General features: G+C 40.2%; 1 protein-coding gene across 3 annotated transcripts in view; it reads left to right on the forward strand.

Annotated features, from left to right (window-relative positions):
* The window catches only part of FBN1 (fibrillin 1), a 207,301-nt gene that overhangs the window by 76,694 nt on the left and 108,603 nt on the right, over positions 1-22,004 (forward strand). For all 3 annotated transcript variants that reach the window (XM_067555802.1, XM_067555804.1, XM_067555805.1), the window contains exons 7-10: positions 2,857-3,054; positions 6,091-6,216; positions 12,936-13,061; positions 17,167-17,325. In XM_067555802.1, coding sequence (XP_067411903.1) covers positions 2,857-3,054; positions 6,091-6,216; positions 12,936-13,061; positions 17,167-17,325 — 609 coding nt within the window. The remainder of the gene's footprint in view (positions 1-2,856; positions 3,055-6,090; positions 6,217-12,935; positions 13,062-17,166; positions 17,326-22,004) is intronic.

The raw sequence follows: 22,004 nt of genomic DNA on the forward strand, positions 1-22,004 counted from the left end.
TGGTTGTTGCTGAGCTTGAGCTGAAGAGTCATGAGATGCTCATTGATCCCCACAGGAAGCTCCAAAAGCTGGCTGGTGATGTTATTTTGATTGCAAAAATCCTGTGGATGTGTCACTCTTCAGGTGGCTTTTCTTCCCAAAAGAAGGCATAGCCACCTCCTTCCTCTTTTAATTGGCCCTCCTTGGCCTGATGGGTCTCACTAAGGGCTGTAGTGTCAATGTTGAGCTTTGTCTGTTCTCTGGCAATTATGGCAGTTCTTCTTTCTGGGCATTCACTGTTCTGAGAGTCAGTAAGGGTGTGGACATTCCAGATGGTGAAATTCATTGTCTTGTATCTCTTATTTTGGCTGCACAGTTGAGTGATCTCACTGGATGTGGCCATCCAATTGGAGGAGTGTGAGGCAGTCTATTTTTGGGACCCCTTTTCTATCCCGTTCCCCATTTGGGGTGAGCAGAGAAGATCCTAAAAAGGCCTGCTCAGTCACAGCCACGGCTGCCAAAATGCACTTCTGTCTCAACCAAGCTGCCAGTTTTGTGACTGAAGACTCCCAGAGATCACTGCTTCTGTCTTCACCACCACTTGTCCGTCACCGCAGGACTTCGTGTGGGTATGAGCCATTTGTCAGAGGCCTGCCCACGAAATCTTTTAATGTGAGGAAACCGGTGCACAGGCAGTAACCACACGAAGTTTGACAGGAGGAAAACCTTGGACCTAGTGGCACAGAGATCCAAGACAACCAGGGGCCTCCCTTCTGCTGCATCCTCATCTGCCTTCACTGCCTCAGAGTTCTAAAAGGTCCTCTTATGCGCCCGATCCACCATTGGGGTCTTGTGGGATTTGGACCAATGTTTAGTCAGGAGCCTCGCCTCAGACCAGCTCGTCAAGGGTGACCCTACCAGGGGTATGAAAGCTCCGGACGGTATAGCTCTGAAAGTCTTCAGCTCACGCAAGCCTCTCTACCACGACAAGGTTGTGGTCCATCTAGAGAGGCCAGGATTTGTAACCTATTTTGAAATCAGCATGATTTACAAAGCTAAATGCTTTTTTTTTTTTTTTTTTTTAAAGGAATGTGAGTAGTTCGAGTGGAAAAAAAATATGTATGGGTTAGGTATACTTAGTTCTACCTCTGCATGAGGGCGGGCCTAGACTAGATGAACTCTCGAGGTCCCTTCCAGCCCTACATGTCTATGATTCTGTAATATCTTTACTTGCTCTACAGTCAGAATTTCTTCTTCTAGTATTTTGGATGGAACACATTCCATTTTCTTTTCTTAAGCATTCACCTTGTATTGCATCAGCTTATATTATATGGGCCTGATCCAAAGTGATTGATTGATTTTAGTGGTAAGAGTCCTATTGACTTCAGGCCCTTATAAGAGAAACTGGAGCTGAAAAAAGCGTGCGTTTTTGTGGCCACATGCTAATATGCGCATTCAAATTAATCTTTTACTAATCCTTTTTATTGGCCTCCAGATTTTTCCATTTAAAAAAAAAAAAAGGGAGTGGGGAATCTTCTGTAAAACGATGAAGAATTTTATTTGACAAGAAGGGTCTGGCATGTGCAGGAGACAGCAGGAATTGGTGTTGCTATTTTGTTGTTGCCCTAGGAGAATGGAACAAAATAAAGGCTACTAATATTTTATTAACATCCCACTTTAATTCTGTCTGTTGGATAAATGGCCTGTCCTACCATAAACAAATCAAAGCAGATGTATTCCACATGCCCTCAGTTGAGCTGTAGGCAAAGTTTACCCTTATGCGTGGGACTGTTCATATCGGTGTAACAGTGAAATTTGTCCTTAGTAAACTTCATCTAGACTACATATCCTTGAGATACATTTAAAAACAACTGTTGTGGAAACAAACAGAACCTAATTCTTTTATCAGTGTTATTTTAAGTACTGTGCTAACTATTAAAACAAACTTGATTCCATTTGATGAAAAGACCCCACCAATGTCGTTATTAGAGATAAACCCACGCTGCAAAGTGGATCTAAATCTAGAGCTGAACTTCCCCAAGATGTGGGAGTCATTCAGCTCAAGGAGATTTTCTTTTGGGACCATCTGAAATACAGGCATGCATTTAGCAAAATAGGAACACAATTATTCAATCAAATTTATAATTGAACTGGCTTCAGCCATGCTCATGTCCCTTTTCGTGCTTGCTTTCTGTGAAGGTACCGACACAGCCGTTCACTGAAAAGGACCTGCTTAGCTGCATTGATGAGTAACTGTTAAAATTACCCAAGCAAAGATGCATCCCGTCAAGGAACAAACAAAACATCTGACTTATCTGACTAATTACAAATAAGTTTGAGTGTCTACCATTTTATAGAAGTATTTACATATTGCCTCATCATGGTAATATCTGAGCACTTCCCACTAAATAAAAAAAACCCAATAAAACTCTCACTCCTCATCGTGTGCAGGAATACCCTGAAAAGTAGTGAAATTCTTTCCCTCCTTTTTACTTCTCCTTCTCACCCAAACACACATGGGCTCTATGTAGAGCCATGATAGGAAAGCTAAGCCAAAGAAACACAGCTTGTGTTTAGTTCTGAAAATTAGGAGAAAACTTGGAGCATCTCGAGTATCAAATATTCATGGTAAAGTAATCATGATCAATCCACAGAAATGTTTATTTCATATTCAAATATATTGACTATTAAAAATAAAAATCATAAAAGAGAAAAATCATGTGTTCATGGACAATCACTATGTTGGAAAGAGGGATTTGGGGGGATTTTTATGGGGTAAATTATTAGTTTCAAATGATTTACCCAACCCTGCTTTATTATGAGTTATGTAATGTCTTTCTAATGTGATGCTGACTAGACATCCTTTCTTTGATTCAGATTACAGGACTGGCCCATGCTTCACATTGGTAAGCAATCAGATGTGCCAGGGACAGCTCACTGGAATAGTCTGCACAAAAACCCTTTGCTGTGCAACAGTTGGGAGAGCATGGGGCCATCCCTGCGAAATGTGTCCAGCTCAGCCTCATCCCTGCCGCCGGGGTTTCATTCCAAATATTCGCACAGGAGCCTGTCAAGGTAAGGTAGTAGCAAACTTCACCAAGAGCTGCTGAAATTATTAATGGATTAATCTTGATTGAGTTCCATTGCTTTGGATAACCTGTCCTAAGTCATTCTGTGCTGTATGTGGGAAGAATGGAAAAAACAATGTTTTAAATGTCTGATGTTCAAGTAAGTGCATTAGTAACTTAGGTCATGTGAGAGCAGCCAGGTTCTTAATGAGTTTCTCACTGCCAACAGCTCCTTCATTTGACTGGATAGTGGTGTTTCTCTGTACATACGCTACCACTGTCAAGAGGGGTTTGTTCTGTTTCAAACTGTACTCGAGATAGACAGAAAACCAGGCCTGTGAAGATACTGTTCTCTCTGTTTATCTTTTTTTTTTTTAACTTCAGTTTGTTGGCTTTAGGTTTAGTTTGTATGTCTTTAGCTACATTCATCTGACCTGGAGATATCATGCCATTTAAAATGCCCCAATTAAAATGCCCTATTGTACATTTTAAACAGTTTTGGAAATACATTTCCATTTGTTTCAAATCGTAAAATCCACCCAGATGTTGCTTGCTTCTTTCTGAGCATGCCTCACCATAGAAAGTCCTTACACTGCTTTTTGGCTTTTATTCTAATGCTTCCAGCTGTACAAATTCTTTTATTGTCTGGATGTCTGGCAGGAAACAGGAGAAAGTTAACAGGGGCAGCCATGTACTAAACTGATGTGGATTATAAATTCCCAGCTCTGTATCTTTGGGACTTGTTCATTTAGACCTCTCTAACATATTCTGCATGGTGAGAATAGAGGAGATAAAGATTATAAATCTATTACTAATTATATTTAATCATGAAATTCCCATGAAGAACTTCAAGGCATTCCATTGCATTAAAACATTTAGACATCCTGTACCACTAGCCAAGTCCTGTCTGCTGCCTGCAAACAGGCATGATATACCTCTAGATGGGCACACGTTAATGCTGCTTTTGCAGGATACATGTGCCCATATTCTGACTCAGCACAGCCCTCTGTCCCTGTGACGGACCAGGGATAAAGTTTGTAGAGGGCTGAGTGGTGAAGTCATTGGCAGGTCAGGGACTGTATGTGCATAAATGTATGAACCACGCCTTTAGGCTATGCTTTGTTACACCTCTCTATTGTTCCTGTCAGTGGGAGGCTGCAGAGCAACCTTTGATGGTTTGTATGGTCCGGAACAAGGCTTCTTCTGTACACTGCAGGTTTATTAGCCTGCAACTACATGCAATGTCAACCCAGATTTGATTCCGTAGGTTTGACTTGTACTTCCCATTCATCTTTTCTTCTGTAAGGTGTCATACTTTTAATAGACCAGCTATGGAACCATATATTAGCTTTATTCTTCATACAATTGTATGGCATCCAGTCCTTTTGAAATCAGATAACATTCATTAAGATTGAAGATATTTCAGTTATTTCACATCCATATTTGATCTAAATAGTAAAATGAAAGCAGGTTAAATAATACCCAAGCGTGTTCACCCAGGTTCTCTGAAGAAAGACCAAGCCTATGATTGCTGTGTTTAAGAATCAGTAAGACAAATGTATATTATATAGATAAATACTTGGGGAAAAATATAAAATTGTTGCCCATTGTTCAAATATGCTCTCTGTCTGTCTGTCTGTCTGTCTGGCATATTTAAAATATAGAAAGTTAAGTTAATGAAGTGTCATGGTTGAGATTTCAAACATACAGAAGTCAGGGGAGTCAAAGATGTTGGATGGCATGCTCAAGTAACTTATGAGCACAGGTTCCATAGGCTTTTAATGTAGAGCTCCCATAGGAGTTGAATCTTGGCCCTTTTTGTAGACAAAGTACTTTTGTGTTTAACATTATGGGCCAGTTTGTGGCTAGCTCTGTGGTGTTCATAAAGGGCAGCCAGAGAGTTTTCCCCATCTTGTGTCCCTGTGTTTAAGCCAGTAACATGAGGGACATAGACACTGCAATAATCTAGTTTTACCAACTGCAACAGACTCCCCAAAGAGGTTAAAAGAGAAGGACCCTGGGGGTGTGTCCAGTGCAAGGGTGGGAGGACCATTCTGAATGTTCCCAAAGATGGTAGAACTTATGGTCCAACTTGCAGTCCTGTGCAATTCCCAGAAGAATTCTAGATGAGACCTCCAAGACCTCCCACCGCTGCTTTGCTCTTCCTCCCTTCCACTCTCCAGTGCAGCCAATGCTGGAAGCCACAATCTAGCCAGACTTTTGCACCTTCATATTTATGTGCAGCCTTGCTTAGTTAAAGTCAATGTGGGGACAAAAACTGGGGATCCTTTGAAATGTTCACATTTAATTTCCTGCACACAAGGTGCCATCAATTTTGCTGTTTCATTTGCTTTAAAAAAAAAAAAAAAGGAGGACAGAAAAAGGGAAAGTAAAAAGTGAGGTCATTAATGTCTAAGCAAGGTTATTCATTAATGTCAGTCACGGCTTCTTAAACCAGAGCCTAACCACCACTTATTTAAGGGTAATTGGCATCTTGCCCTGTGGAAATGAAGAATTAAAAATCTGCATCAATAGTAGACCGAATACCACAAAGAACAAGGGTCCATCCCACAGGTTGTAGTTTGCAGCGCTCTCACTCATCCAAAATTTCTGCATATTCCTCATTTTGGATGACCTGCTGTACATGCCTGCCAAGGTTTTCAGAAGAGGCTAGTGATTTTTGGGTGACCAATTTCAGATGCCTTAAAGGGGCTTGATTTTCAGAGGGCAGTGTTCTCTGCGCTGAAAATGCTTCAGATGTTTTGAAAAACAAAAGTAAATGTTATAGCAATAAGCTAAAAGGGTGAAACAATAATAAGCAAGCAATTTCCTACAGAAAAATGTTTAGAGAATTGTAATTAATCATTCTTTCTATAATGTAATTACAAAATTAGTCTCTCTCTTCATGGGTAAGAATCATAATATTATGATGAGATGAGCAACAGATTTAGGCATATTTACTTAGTTTCTGCATAGACAAATTGTTATGACTGTTTCTGAGGAATGAATTAAATGTGGGTGTTTTCCCTTTATTATATGATAGATGTGGATGAATGCCAAGCCATCCCTGGGATCTGTCAAGGGGGAAATTGCATTAATACTGTTGGATCTTTTGAGTGCAAATGCCCAGCTGGACACAAGTTTAATGAAGTGACACAAAAATGTGACGGTAAGAACTTTCAGAACTTTTGTCTAAAAGTAAGGGGCAGAAATCTTCGTTTTGATGCCAGCTGTGTTTAGAAGATTGTCACAAATGTTCCAGTCTCTCTTGTTTTCTTGAGTATGCGAATGGTATTGCACATAGCACATATGAACAGTATGGCTTTCTCCTTCTCAACCAGAGAATCTTAAACATTGGCCCTGCAGCTTGTTCCAGTTTTATTCATGTAACATTTTACAGATTTTAAAACTGAAGGTACATCTGAATCAAATTAAACATGAAAACATAAAATATTTATGAACTAATATTTTGCCTTAGAAATATTTGAGGCACATGTCTTTGCACAATATGAGTTACAAGAATGCTTCTATGACATGAAGGCTCCATTTCCCCTCTCCTGACTCAGGTAAAACTCCATTTGACATTAATGAATGTTTCGTTTGAGTAACAACTGCAAGATTAAGACCTAACTGTTCTTGAAAGTTGTATGTGTGTATATATAATTTTTTCTTTTTTATATTAGAGGAAATGTTTTGTGTTCTTTTAGTTGTACTTTGGTCCTCCATGTGTAGATGAGTAGCAGATGTGAATGCAGAAATGTTCATTATAGTCATGAGCCTGGGCAAAGGTAGGTAGAACTAATGGCAGGCATTTGGAGTCAGGGGTCAGAGCTGGTGTCAGGGTCAAGAGTCAAGTAGAGGGTCAAGTCAAGGGTCAGTACCTGGTTTCAGTGTCGGGGTTGGGGTTCCGGAGGTTGAACAGGGGGTCAGAATCCTGACCTAAAACCTAGATCAACACCAGGAGTTCAGAAGCAGAAAAGTAGGGCAGTCATGACAGCTAGCTTGGGATCTACATTGATGTCCGGATACTGTCTGTTACGCCCCCTGGACTTCTATAGGGTCAAGCTGCCAACTAGGGATCACTAAGACAACTGTCACTCAGATCACTTGAAGGAGAACTTCTGAGGGTATGCAACGTCTGTGGCTTGTGGACCACAGGGAAGAGCCTGATTACAGCCTTAGTGAGTAACTAACGTTGAAGCCAATGATAAATATCTCATTGATTTTAATAATGCAGGACTGGGCCTTAAGTGCTACTGTGAAGTCCAAAGTGTCCTCTTCCCCCCCTTGAAGGCCACGAAGGTTGAGAGCAGTTAGCATCTTGCAGGATCCAGTCCTTAGACAAGATTCCTTTTAGTTGAATTGACAGGAGGGTGATTTCCAAAGCCTTTTGGTCCTTCTTTGATTGAGTTGTCTAGCTATCAAAATGCTTGTTTCCAATGTAAGTTACTTAACTAATTTGGGGCCTGATCTTGATGCCAGGAATGGCCCTAGCCATGATGCCAGCTAGGGTGGAAAATGTTTCAGCACCATCACCCCCTGAGTGGCTGAGAAAAACAAACAAATGGCCGGTCAGTTGGAGCAAAAAAAAAAATTTTTTTTAAAAATAGCTGAGGCCAGAGTGGATCAGCACCCCCTGAAAGTTGGCACCCAGCATGTTCCCCCTCATACTGGCCCTGCCGGACTCTCTTATTCATGCTGAGTAGCTCCTTACTCCACAGGTGGTTCAATTCCAGTTGGCTTCACTAGGGTACTATTCAGTGTGAACAAGCGCATCAGAATATGGCCCAAGGAGGAGATCACCAATAGCATGTTCCTGTGCAAGGACTGATCCTCCATATCTTGCTTACTTAAACTCCATTCATTTCATTGGGAACGTTGGGTGCACAAGGGATCCAGAATTGGGGCTTTAAAATATGGCTGTTGACTGCACAGGCCATTAATATGCATATGGTTTATTCCCCCATACCTACCGCTTTTTGTCCTGACAAAGTTCATTTAGGGTGTTACGTTTAAAATAGATTAATCTTATCAGAAGTTGGAAACCAGGTCTACATTTTTCAAAAGTAATTAATGATTTTGGGTGCCCAACTTTTAGCATCTTAGAGGAGCCTGATTTTGAGAGAGACCCATCCTCTGCAAATCGGCCCCCTTTCAGGAGTCTCAGGATGGGCACCCAAAAATTGAGGGTCTGAGAATCGGTACTCATTTTTGAAAATTTGGCCACAGAAATTCCTATTTTGAGTAATAAATATCTTACAAACGTTTTAGTTTAATTGTAGGTTATGGAAAGCCACTTCGGAAGAATTTCATACAGTATGTTTTTCACATTGGCTGCTGGTGGCGTTTTGGCAGAAAGTGCCCTAACTTGCAAATAGGATAAACCAACATTGCAGGTGTTTCCTTCTGAGGAATATAGCATTGAGGATATGGATGATAATATAGCTTGAACTTGTGTCTTGTGAAATTTTTAGTGATGGCAGAACTGAAACCTGTAGACCTGTCCATCCAAGCAAACTCAATTACAGCAATTTTCAGGCTGTTCAGTACTGAATTGTGTAGGAAACTCCCAGCACCATTTGAGCTCACATGCTATACCTGGTGTATCCTGAGGTTACATTGAAATGAATGGAATTTCTGTGAAGAGTCTGCTATATTTTCCTCAGCTAGGTGCTGGTCCATACTTCAATCAGCATGCATAATACATATCCAGAGGTGTAGCCGTGTTAGTCTGTATACAGCAAAAACAATGAGAGTTCTGTGGCACTTTAAAGACTAATAAATTTAATTTTTGTAGGCATAAGACTCACAAAAGCTTATGCCTACAAAAATTAAATTCGTTAGTCTTTAAAGTGCCACAGAACTCTTGTTGTTTTTGCATAATACATATGTGATCAGAAAAGATAATGGAACATCATCACAATATTACTTTGTTATTTATATTGTTATCAGCCTCCCTAGTTGAAGAACTATGGGGAATGCAGATACCCTAGGTAGAATGCAGTTACGCTTGTTGAAATTTGGCTAGGACTCCTGGGCTAACATACTACGTTTAAAGATGTCACGGGATCATTCATGACCATGAGTGACCAGGCAGGCTGTTGGATTTAGGTTTCAATTGTACTTCTAGTTGCCTGTTGCCTCAGAATTATGCTGAAGTTTGGTTCAAATAGAGAGAGGATTTTCTGACAAATTTTAGACACCAAAGAGGAGACTGGCTTTTAAATACTGTCCTATATATATATATATGTGTTTAATCCCAAAGGATCTCAAAGTGCCTTACAAACAGTACCAGTGTTTATACAGGAATCACTTCATTGAAAGGAAGGATGATCTGTGGTTAAGGCCCCTGGACGGGGACTCAGGATACCTAAGTTCAGTTCCAGGCTCTGCCATGGACCTAGTCTTGGGCAAGTCATTTAATATCTCTGTGAAGCAGTTTCCCATCTGTAAAATGGGGCTAATGCTTCCTTTATCCCATCTTTTTTGTCTGTTTAAACTGGAAGCTCTGTGAGATAAGGACTGATTCTTACTAAATGATTGAATGATGCCCAGCACAATGGGGCCATACTCTCACTTGGAGCCTTTGGGCACAACCGCAATGCACATAATTAAAAATAGCACTTCAGCTCCCTCTGGTGTGAAATGGGATGGCTGTTTCACCGTTTACAGTGTCATTGCACCACATTTCAGAACACTGAAGGGAGCGTGTAGCTAAGCACAAGGTACTTTACTCAAATTGGAATCTTTTTACGACACTCCAGGGATCTGTCATTATCACAAGCGGTTAAATCCTTGGTTCTACATCTTGTCTGTTAGATAGCATTTCTGGCAGCCCTAATACCATCTCTGGCATTTGTTGTAAATCTGGCTCAGCTGTCTACTGACTCACCAACACCAAGCTTCCCACAACACTTGTCTCTTCCTTGGAGATCCTTCATCTAAGTTCTAATCAACTCTGACCTTTCTTGGCTTGTGAGTCAACAGACCATGTTGGACGTTTATCAGCACAGGTGATGGAAGATTAGATTTGGAACATGAAATATTAGATTGTTTCACTGGTTCATGTCATCATAGAATCATAGAATATTAGAGTTGGAAGGGATCTCAGGAGGTCATCTAGTCCAACCCCCTGCTCAAAGCAGGACTAACCTCAACTATATCATCCCAACCAGGGCTTTGTCAAGCCTCAGCTTAAAAACCTCTAATCATCTCCATTTCAGTTTCACAAATGTGAAACAAGGTCACTTTTGTTTTTGTGGTGGTGATGGTAGTTTGGAGTAATTCATTCTACAGCAACCTTCAGGTCTGCAAGTACATACTTACCTTTATCAAACTCATGTGCTTAACAATGACACTGTTGTTTATATTAACGTCAACAGTAATGTAAACAGCGAAATGCTGTTAGGGTTAGGCTCAATCTAAAATAAAAAGTGGTGATTTTGCTTTTCAAAAGGTCAGAATCTATATAAACAATGGCAACGCTGACCTTAAACAGTGGTGAACTTGAGGCAGAAGACACTTGAATATGATCCATTTACGACTGCATTTTTCTCTGTTAATTAAGTGCTTTATTCAGACCAAAATTCAATTTCAACATTTTTTTGTCTCTGAGACTTTTGTGGATTCCTGTGGAGTATAATCCTGATGCAGAAGCCAAAAATCTCTCGGCACTGCTCCCAGGGAGCTCACACTCAAGGCTTTGACAACGCCCTTTAAGTAGCATAGAACAAGAAGTCATACCTCTCCCAAACGTCCAAGTGTGAAATGCAACCCACATAAATGACATCATAACAGCTCCCTGAGATGTTCAAAAGAATGCGTTCTTAAGGGACATGAGGAGGGCCCAGCATTTTTAGAGTGAATCAATCTCTGTGTATTCTTAGATTGTTTGTACTTGCATAACAGATCTTGCTATAGGGTGGTTAAAGTACCTGATTCTCCAGGCTGATAATGGCAGGAAGAGAAATGAATAACCTTTATATTCTCTTGCTTTGACACCTCCGATGGGATGTGCAACCGAAGTCCTCTCTGTGCTCATTAAAGATCTTCGGAGCTTCGGAAAGGTGTTAGCTCAGCTGTTGTGGCCAGACTTCCCTCAAATAATTTTTAATGCATAAAATGGATATCTTCCCACTGTGCCCTAACTTGTCGTGTGGTGTAGCTATTAACCAGTTGCTGTATTTCCTCACAGAAATTTGACTAATGGGAGAAATGACTCCTACATACACATATATAAAATGGGTACATCAATTTGTGTATCTCTGAATGAAGGGTGCAATAGAGTCCTGCACAATCAGAGACACGCAGGTCAAGGGCATTATCCTTTGTTTTCCATCGCTGCACAAAAGAGGGATTGTTTCTTCTTGTTGTTAATAAGTTGGGGTTAAGTTCCTTCAGCTACTTGACTTGAATTTGACCCTGTTATAGTCAATTATTTTCCATACCTTTTTGATTCATCTGGGTCTTCGGTGCCACTGTCCGCCATTGGATTCTCATTACATCAAGGGCAGTGTGTTGATTTTACAGACGTTCAGATGGGTTGTTATTGGTTTCCAGAGCACCTTCTAGATTGCAGCCAGCCTTTTTGGCTTCCAGAGCTCTCTTTTTCCTGTTTGCTGATAGTTACATAATCTTATTTTAGGCACTTATATGGCAGACGATGGAAAAATTTGGCTGTCTTTCAATTCCAGTGCACTTGAGCTCCCTAGAGTGCTGAGCTGTGCCAGCTGCATCCTGGGAACAGCCACCGAAAAACAAAGAGATGACAAAGTACCATAGGCTGAGTACCACCCACAATTGAAGAACAGTTGATGTTGGCATAGATTGATACTGACATGACATTGCAGATCACATAAGCTCCTCGCTGTGGAAGGAATAGAACTGTCAGCATTACAAGCTCTTTCTGTTATTAATGTCAGCAGGCATGGTGAGGTATAGAGAGGCATGTGCTACCTTTTTTTTATGCTGGCATTGAAGATCTTCCTGCACATGGTTTATCACCTGAAGATTTTGTATATGGGCTACAAATCTCTTAGAGGTTGCATCCATTGCATGATGCTTTTATTTAAAAGTGATGATCAAGACTATTATGGATGTGGATCTGCCTTTTGCCATCTCTGCTATACCTCAACTCATGTCTAGAAATCTATAGCACATAACCTTTATTTAAGACAAATATTATATATTGGTAAAGAAGAGCACAGGTAGCATTAGGGCAATGTTATTTAAAGATGGAAGAAGTGGGAAGGTTGATGTTCATTGACTGCCTTGTTCTGTGATACTAACAGATTTTATTATTTAAACTGGCTCTGTCTGGTCAATACTTGAGTGAGAGACTTCCAAGAAAAACCCAGGCACAGTAGGAAGTGGTGTTGGTGACTCAGTAAGTGGTACACTTCCTTTTGCATCAGGGTTGAACCAGTGCCCAAGTACAGTGTTAATAGCACACTGTACTGCTGGCATTACCATGAGACATCAAATGAGGTTCCAGACCACTTGTGGTCATTAAAGATCCCATGGCAGTTTTCTTAAAATCAGACTGTTAACTCCAGTACATTGGCTACATTCAGTAAGTTCCCTTGACTCTTTTAAATCAAGTTTCAGGGTTGTGCCCATCATTATTAAACAGTGAAGTATCCATGCTTTTGGAATTAGAAAGTATGGCATTTCCTTCTATTCAAAATATTTCAGGGCTAAGACTGTATTTCATATGTGTTTATATGATGCCTAACAAAATAAGGCTCTGCTCCCATTTTAGGGCCACTGATCGGTACCATATTATAAAACGTCAAAGAATTTGACCTTAAATCATAAAATAATAATAATAAATACTTTAATGCTGGAATCTTAGTAATTAAATTAATCAGACCTCTCTTTTTATTGTAGATATTGATGAATGCAGCACCATTCCTGGAATCTGTGATGGAGGAGAGTGTTCAAACACTGTTAGCAGTTACTTTTGCAAATGTCCTCCTGGTTTTTATACAGGTCCCGATGGCTCAAGATGTATAGGTGAGTATAAAACCATAATTGTTGGAGGAGTAAATGCAACTGACATGCATAAATCCATAACAGTAGTAACAGTATACAAAAATGTATTTAATGACTATAGGTGCTCTCTTGAGAGCAAGTGCCCACAGCCACTGTCAAGGTTAGTTTTATATCTTTCTGCTTTTGTAGCTAACGATACTCCTGCAATTTAGCACAATGTCCATATGGCTATTCCCTTTCTGACATGATTTGATATTTTTAACTTAAAAGGATAGGTGATAATATACAGCGTTTACTGTAGTCTGTCCCTTTTCTCTCTCATTTTTTGTGATCTTTCCCTCCCCTTCTTATTCAGGGTTTCTCTGTAATGCTGTTAGAAAAATGTATTGCTTTAAAATGAGCTGAACTTACTTTAGAGGGATCCCTTTATTTTCCTTTTCTCCCACATTAACCTTTTTTGAGCCTGTGGTGTTATGCTGAATGGTTATTTTAAAAAACAACCTTGAGAAATACAATTATAGACATAGAAATTTGAACCTTTGCCAGTCACAGGCTTTATAGGTTTTATTCAAATAGTTTTCATTAAAGAAAATAATGTGTAATGACTCTAATCAGCCTGATTTGTGGCTGCTACCTTAAAGTGAAAGCAGTGGTATGATTTTGTGACGTTGATAGTGTGGAGGTGCTATTGTGTCTTTCTTTGAATGTGATGGAATGGATTTGGTCCTCCAAAGCAGTATTTGAGTCATCTTGCATAACATAATGCCTCAAAGTAGCATCCCTAAAGTTGCTACTGTGCTTCCAGACAATGTATCAGGGGTTGCCATGGCTGACTGTCATGACCTCCAAAATACTACTGGAATAACACAGTATTTCTGGGAAGGAAATAGTCTGCCTGAACCCTGGTACTTAGAGATTACTGATATCCCAGTTGTCTAGAATAAGATCCGTATGTGTCCATCTGGGTCAGGTATTTGAGGATCCAACATTATTTCTTATCTTCCCTTTAAACTTATTGCAAGTATGTTGTTCTCTAGTCAGTCATGAAACCCAGAACCTTCATAGTCATTTTCCAATGAAATGAAAATTAAATTTCCATGGTTTTGGCTGGTTTATTTAAAATGCTAATAGACTCTGAAAACCTGGTGGAATAAAACAATTTCCTCATATTAACACCTTTCAAAAGAGATCAATCGGTAAAGGACAGAGCAGAAAAACAACTTCTGGAAGGAAACTATGGAGGGAGAGTAGATTTCCCAACAAAAAGTGCTTTTCCCTAGAAATCTGGAAAGACATTAGTTTAGGACATGATTCATTGTGAAGGTGCCATTATATTTTTGTGTATGTTCAGAAATGCATTTCCTTTAACAGTATGTCTTCCATCATCAGACACAGTATTTGTTTGTGAAAGTTAGGTGCTATTTAGAGAGTAAAGAATGCACCTGGTCATTACTTTTCATGCTTTGGACAAGTAGCTCCAAAGACTGGAGCTCTGGACTGCTCACTAATTACTGTATATATTTGATGTTAGTTTACAAAAAACAATGCGCACTTCTATAGAGATGATGTAAGATGTGCATTTCCACTTCAGTTTAATATAAGTTATTAATATTTTGAATTTGACTATCTACTTCTATAGACACTGTGCAGTCAAGATTGTCTTATGTCATCATTCACATTAGACCCCTTACAAATTTTCAAACATACTTTTTGCTTCCTCCCTCCCTTCCTCTATTTCCAGGCTGAAGTAGTTTGTTTTAACAATTGGGTGTTTATGTGATGACAAGAAACAGTGTTAATGATATGCCAGTCTATGAGCCATCATTAACATTAGCATCATGTCCAAGGCAAAATGTGCTAAATGTGAAGCAATATTAATTATCTGCAATAGTTTGGATTTATGTTTAATTTGCAAGATGTGCATTTACAGTATTAACAAGAATATAGCCAAAATCTGCATTAGAGCTAGACAGAACATCTAGTCCTGATTTAGTTACAATATGTCTGTCCTCAAATTAAAAGCCTTAGATAAATTTTAGCTAACAGGAATGGGGAGGGTGCTTGTGAGAAATGTATCCCTCTGGGTCTGCAACTAGGGAGCCCTAGATTCAGAAGCGGGGATTAGAATAATTTCTCTCCTCGCCCTGTCATCCATCCAACATTTCACCCAGCCTCATAATTCTGCAGTCAGAATAAAACAGAACAAAGAAACAAATATAGCGTGGAGTGCATTATATAGATGTTTCATTCGTATTGGCCTAGTCTGAGATTCATTTTAACATGGTAAATCATGGGAAAATTTTTGGGTTGTGGATGAAAAAAGATTTAAGAACCAGTAGACTAGATGACTTAAGTCTTTTCTATCTCAAATTTTCATGATGCTGTGATATGAATTGAATTAGTTCTAAAACTTGAAGCAACAGCTGACTGTCTCAATCAGTTATAGTACTGCTAATATCTTTGTTTAGGGTTCCAGCTAATGAAAGCCAGAACCATTATAGACTCTCTCATCAGATCATTGAATATCAATTCCCTCAAGATAATAAGAAACTTCCCTGAATTTTTATACAAACGGTGGTATCACATCTGCTAAGCCCTGGATAACTGAGATGCTGGACACCAGGATCTCCCACATCCTGGATAATTGAAACACTTTCTTTAAGAAATGTTGCATGCTGATATAAGATTATGTCCACGTTTTTCTTCTACATTTTGACATTGAACATTCTTGGGCTTTAAAAACAAACATTCTGGTTTATCATGCAGCATCATATCATGCTACAGCTTTTTTTTAAGTTGAATTACATTTGACATGATATGACACACCATGAATGAATTGCTCAAAGTTGCAGATGGTATCATAGACTTTGAAAAGGTGTTTGAGTTTTTTTTTTTTCCCCTAAGATAAGAGATGTTTGTAAAATGTCACTATAGCTGAGAAGGTGAAATTTGAGTACGGGCTGTTCTTTGTAAAGCACATGCTAGCCCATTTTAGATATGAAGCTAACACATCTCCATAAACCATTTGATGGCACTGGTTTCAATTGTATTGTAGTCTCTTGCCCTGCTATCTATATGTAATGTCAATGATTGTGTACTTCAGCTTCAGAAGCCAGAACCAATGAAAAATAAATTAATGTGTGGCTGTGGGAGCTGTAGTTTATTACTCTCATCTACCACCTTTAAATCAAAGCTGAAACAATAATGATTTAATGCTGCTTGGAATAATGTTGGCAGTTATAGCAGCATAGGGCTTTTCCGTGAAGGCGCTGAAACATGTTTTATTAACTATTGAATAAACATTTTCTTCTTTCTCCTTTTCTCCTCTCCCTCACTGTTGTTATACATCTATTATTTTATTACAGTGTGGGACTTTTAGTTCAAGAGTTTTTTCAGATCACCGGTACTCTTCAGACATTTTCTTTAGGGTTTGCACCTCTGAACTTCACTTTAGCTTTCAGGTTTCCATGAGCCTAACAATTCAAAACAAAGTCTCAATAAAAATCATTGCATTTCACCTGGTTTTGAAGTGGAACCAAAAATCTGCCAGTGATTTGAAGGCTCAAAAGTGAGTCCAAGCTGACACAAAAGGTTTGGAAGCCTCTCAATTTTGCCAATCCTCAGACATTCATAAATCATGAGTCAGGCCCCAAATATCATGAGGTTGGCTTATCATGAGATTTTAAAAACAAATCCTTTGGGGTTCTTTTTATTTGCTTGCTGGCTTTTTTGAGTCCTTATGGTTCACATTTGCGAGCTTTACTTTGCAACCATTAGGGCTAGAAATTTAGGGTTTTTTAAAACGAAAGCTGAGATTTTCACATAATCACCTGACTTCAGAGACTTTAAGCAAAACTCCAAACATAGTGAGACTCACAATAAAAATCCTGAGAGTTGGCAACAAAAGCTGTGCTGGGTTTTGAGTTTTTAAACTACCAAATCTCGCCCAATTTCTTGTTTTGTTCTCAACATTTTAAAATGAATATTACTGATACTGAATCAGTCCTAATAAAAAAGTAAACCAATACATGTGTTGTCAAGACAGCATTAGGAGTGGTAGGCATTGGCTTTGTAAACCAAAGATGCATGTTTATTAATTCCATGTGTATTTCTTTTCCCCTCTTAGATGTACGCCCTGGATACTGTTTCTCTTCTCTGACCAATGGCCGTTGCGGCAATCAGCTCCCACAGGTTTTAACTAAAATGCAGTGCTGTTGTGACACTGGACGATGCTGGTCTCCTGGAGCAACAAGTGCCCCTGAAATGTGCCCGATCCGAGCTACTGGTATGGATCATCTTGCATTCTTACAATAATGGTTTAGCACTTGCCTATTCAGATATCCTGTTTTGTGAGTAACGTTTGCACTGTAGATTTAGCTCAAATCTTATGACAAGGATTATGGCTAGTGATGAGCAATCACTAACGGGCTGTGTAACGGGATTGCACCCATCTCTCGCAAGCGCTGCCTGGTCAGTGTGTGCCTACACACTCTGTTTGTGGTGACCCCTGTTGGTTGTTTCTCTAGCGGGTTTTCAACAACTCAGCCCTCTAGCCAAGTCACACACACAGTCTGTATGTGAAACATAACAGACTCCTTCCCAGGTATACTGTCCACCTGGGGCCTATCCCAGTACCCCTCTGTTGGTATCTCTGTAGCCCTCCCCAGGCTCAGTCTTTAAATAGTCCCAGCCCTTGTATGGGACCGTATCTCCAGGGCTTCCTCCCTGGAGACCCTACCTGCAGCCCTCCCTGGGCTCAGTCCTTACTCAGTCCAAGCAGCCAGGCAGGAGCTCCTTCTTGCTCTCCTACTCCCTGCCAGAAACTGTCTTGGGCTCAGGCCTAGCAGCCAGCCAGGAGCTCCCTTTTGCTCCCCCGGTACCTGCCAGCGACTGACCCATCTATGGTCCTGCTGTTCCAGCACCCAGCCAAGAACACATTCCCCACTGCTGCAGCGCCAGGCAACCACTGACTGACTCTGGCCATACAGCTCCTTTTATGTGAGTCTGTTGGGCTCTGATTGGCTGCTCCCTGCAGCCTTGCTCATTGGCTGCTTCCCTGCAACCATCCTAGTCTGCTTAGAGGACTTCTCTTCTACTTCTTTCCTGGGATGGGGGTGACAGACCCTGAGGCTTCCAACAGGGGGCCTCTGGGCCTAGTCCACCCCGTCACAGGCTGGATGTTGAATCTTAACCTAACTTTTAGGCATGTTTTTCAGGAACCTTGTAATAGGCATGGGCTACTTCCTTGCTAACCCTTAGTAGGCTGTAGTTCCTTCCCATCTCTCCTTCCACCTATCTAGTAGACATTCTAGTAGTCTTTATCTCCCTTTGTCCAGTCTCTCAATCTTCTGATTGGCCCTTTTTCTTGAAAGGTCTGCACCCACTTTCATTTAAACCATGTGATTCCTCTCCAGCGGTCCTGACGGCCAATGAATTCATGTGCTCTGCAGTTATTTGCCCCACATTGCGTTCAGTGTCCCAGAGAACATGACATTTGAAATCAGAGCTGGCTAGGGCCCAGCAAAGAAGTAGTACAAGAGTGGGAAGGGCCAGAGGAAGGGTCTGTTGGAGGGTGTTTAGGAGAGAAGATGGACTGAGGGCCTACTGGAAAATCACAGGAAAAAAGAGAGCACGAGGCTTGAGGAAGATTACAGGGAGGGAGCTCACACTAGGTCAGGAGTTAGGGAGAGGAAGGGGGTAGAGAGGAGATGGAGTGGTGTCTTTCTGCAAAGCAACGTGAATAGGAAAAAATGCAGGCTTGGGTCACAGGATGGGGGAATGCTTATGATCCCTATTTTAATCAGTTGAGTGAGGCAGTATGTTATAGTTGCTAGAGCAGTGTTCTAAGGTCAGAACTTTGGTTCTCTTCCTGGCTCTGTCACGGTCTTATTGTGTGACTTTGATGATAATACTTCAAATTCACATAGCACTTTCCATGCTCAAAGCACTGAACAGACCGTGATTAGAATACTAGACTAGTATTAAGCAAGTAGTAGTATTCCCCTGGCTAAAGTAGGTTAAAATAGGATGGGGAGCTGTAGGAGAGTGCTTTTTCCAAGACACTGGGGAGGAGTGAGAGTTCCCCCCTTCTTTTAACTCACTCCTGCTTTCTCTTACACAACTCCTGATTGTTCCCATTTAATACCTGAAGAAACTGAGACCAAAAAGTGAAGTGATTTGCCCAAGACCACACACTAAGTCAGTGGCAGAGCTGGATTTAGAACTCAGGACTTCCTGATTCCCAAACCTGTGCTAAGTCCGAAAGCTCATGCTGCCTTGGACAAGTTTCTTAAGTTCTCTGTACCTTTCTTTCTCTGTCTTTTAGGTCTTTTCTATTCTGGTAGCAATGTGTAGAGTACAGTATAGCTACATGTGAAAAGCAGGCTGCATCCACGCTGCAGTGTGTAGCTACACATGGCAGTGAAAGGCTCTGGCAGGTGGGAGGCTTCGGGACACTAAAAATAGCAATGTGGACATGGGCAGCGTGTATCTTGTAGTGTATAGAGAGCCATACAGGGTACACCCCCTAAGATTCTGGTGTGTCTTTACTCACCTAAGCAGTGCCTCAGCGTCTACACTGCTGATTATACTTGTGCTAGGGGTCTGTGTAGTGTCTCTCCCTCTACGTGCCACTGTAAGCGTAGGCATCGCCTCAAATGGAATTAGTAATTTACACTTTCCTTTTTTAACTGCTTTCAAATCCTCTGATGAAAGGCCTTATACACATGCAAACGCACACACAGCATTATCATCAATGTTATTACAGGCTCACTGATTTCTAAATATGCCCTAAGAGTGAGCCCAAATCTAGGAATTTTGGGGCTGTGAGTGAATGACATTGGTAAGGCCAAGTCTCTCCAACTTTGAAATGGAAATTTAATGTGATACAAAGTAGGGCATTGGTTGCATAACCAGGCAGTTGCTTTTTTCAATGTCGGCAGCAGACCTTCATGCAGCTGTTACTATAAAATAGGCTGTTTATTACTGGCAATTATACATGGAGATTAGAGTTGCAATAAAAAAGGTTTGCACTGTATTCTATTGCATACCACAGCAATAATTGTTTATACTGAGGGGCAGGATTCACCATTAAAACTATAAATACTTTTAAATTGGTATCTCAAGTGTTCAGCCTAGTAGGTCCACTTCTCACCTAAATACATCCTAAGTAATGTCTCTTGGCTCCATTGGGTAGATTGCTAACAGGGGTGCTGTGATTTGTTGTAATGCAGAGGGACTGTTCCAGTAATGTGTTATACTCAGCTACTTTGCTGATACACCACCAGACTTTAAAGTACAGTATTTCCTCACTCAGAAACTGGTCTACTTACACATAACTTTTCTATCTTTGGTGTTTTCACATAACTAGATTCCTAACAACTGTGATGCTTTTTAAAAATACTGTGATCCAGTATAAACATTCTCTCTAGTCATGCATAGCATCAAAGTTCCCTGTTGGCTCTCAAAGGCAAATTTTCTAAAATGGGCACTTAAATTAGGGTGCTCAAATTTAGGTGTTTAACAAGGGGATTAAGGCACCTATTTGCTGATTTGAGCACCCAAAAAAGGGATTGGGAGTTGCAGTTTGGATGTCCATGTTTGAAAGTTGGGCTCATAATCTGTATTTCCAAGGGGAATGAGCTCTCTCTGGGTTTCCAGTATGGGCGTTCCAATATAGGCTCCAATGACCATAAGCTATCTAGTGTTCCAGTGGGCAATCATTGTTGCTCTCCTGTATCTCCAATGCCTGGATACTTCCCTTGGTCACCTCTTCTACAGATACATGTGGTCATTAACAGATATTTAAATCTGTGTGTGTTTGTTTTACTCACTCACTCACTCTCTCGCCCGCCCTCCTCCCCCCAATTCCTTCTAAATGTCTAACATAAAGTTTATTTTTATAGCAGTTAGACTAACTGAAAGCAGATTAAACACATTTTCTGAATGAGGAGCAAAAAAGAAAGTTACAACAAATCCTACGAACTTGAATAAAAAACAAAACCCGAAAATTTCTTATCTAATAAAAAATTATTGGGAAAGACTTTAAAGGTAAAAGACACTTTAAAGATCAGTAAAGGGAAATACAGTGACATGTAAAACAGCCTGATTTGTCCAACATAGCAAAGTAAATACAGTGGATCATGACAAGGAAAAGAAAATTTTAGGTTAATATCGTATTTAACAAACCTACTCTAACATATGGAACAGCATGTAAGATGTTGGACAGACAGACTGAAAGCTAATGCATGCAGCCTAACTTTCTGGGCTTGTCCTTAGGAGCAGGTTATAATTTGGTATGTTAGGTGTTTTGTATGTATACACTAGTTTATTCTTGAGGAATTAATTTCTCTCTTAGCATCATTTTCATTGGATCCCGTCATTATTGCCCCAAGCATTCAAATTTGCATGTACAAATAACTATTTGTAGATACATGTTTTGTGAACATGATTAAAGATGTCTGTTGAAAATATGGCCTTGTGATCATCATCAGTAATACCAGTATGTCATATGTTGAAAATGCATGTAAAATCACTTTACTTATGATAGGTTTTGGTAATGTAAGTTATGTAGCCTTCAGGTTCTGTTCTTATTCTGGGCTAATAAAGGGATTTACAACTTGAGATAGACAAAATGTAACCCTGGAGCCTTAAAATTTCACTTGATATAGAGGAAAGAAGTTATTTTTGTTTGATTTGGGGTTTGTTTGTTTTTTTCTTTTCTTTAGTTTTAACAGAAACTGGTGTTTTTCTGCGGAATTCAGCCTGCAGGACAGGATGAATTTTTAAGGCTTCAGGACAGTAATTAATTTGGGGCCTGGTCTAAATGTCCTTATGCCCATTGAGTTCAGCAGAGATTTTGCCTGAAAGGGACTACATAAATAGAATAGGATTGGTTCCCTGATACCCCCTTGTGGCTGTTAAATGTAGATTTCCAATGACATGTTACCGCTTTACTGGCAGCAT

Source organism: Emydura macquarii, unplaced genomic scaffold, assembly GCF_026122565.2.
Source record: "Emydura macquarii macquarii isolate MOO-44397 ecotype Brisbane River unplaced genomic scaffold, CSIRO-AGI_Emac_v2 contig_1644, whole genome shotgun sequence".
Classification (NCBI taxonomy): Eukaryota; Metazoa; Chordata; order Testudines; family Chelidae; genus Emydura; species Emydura macquarii.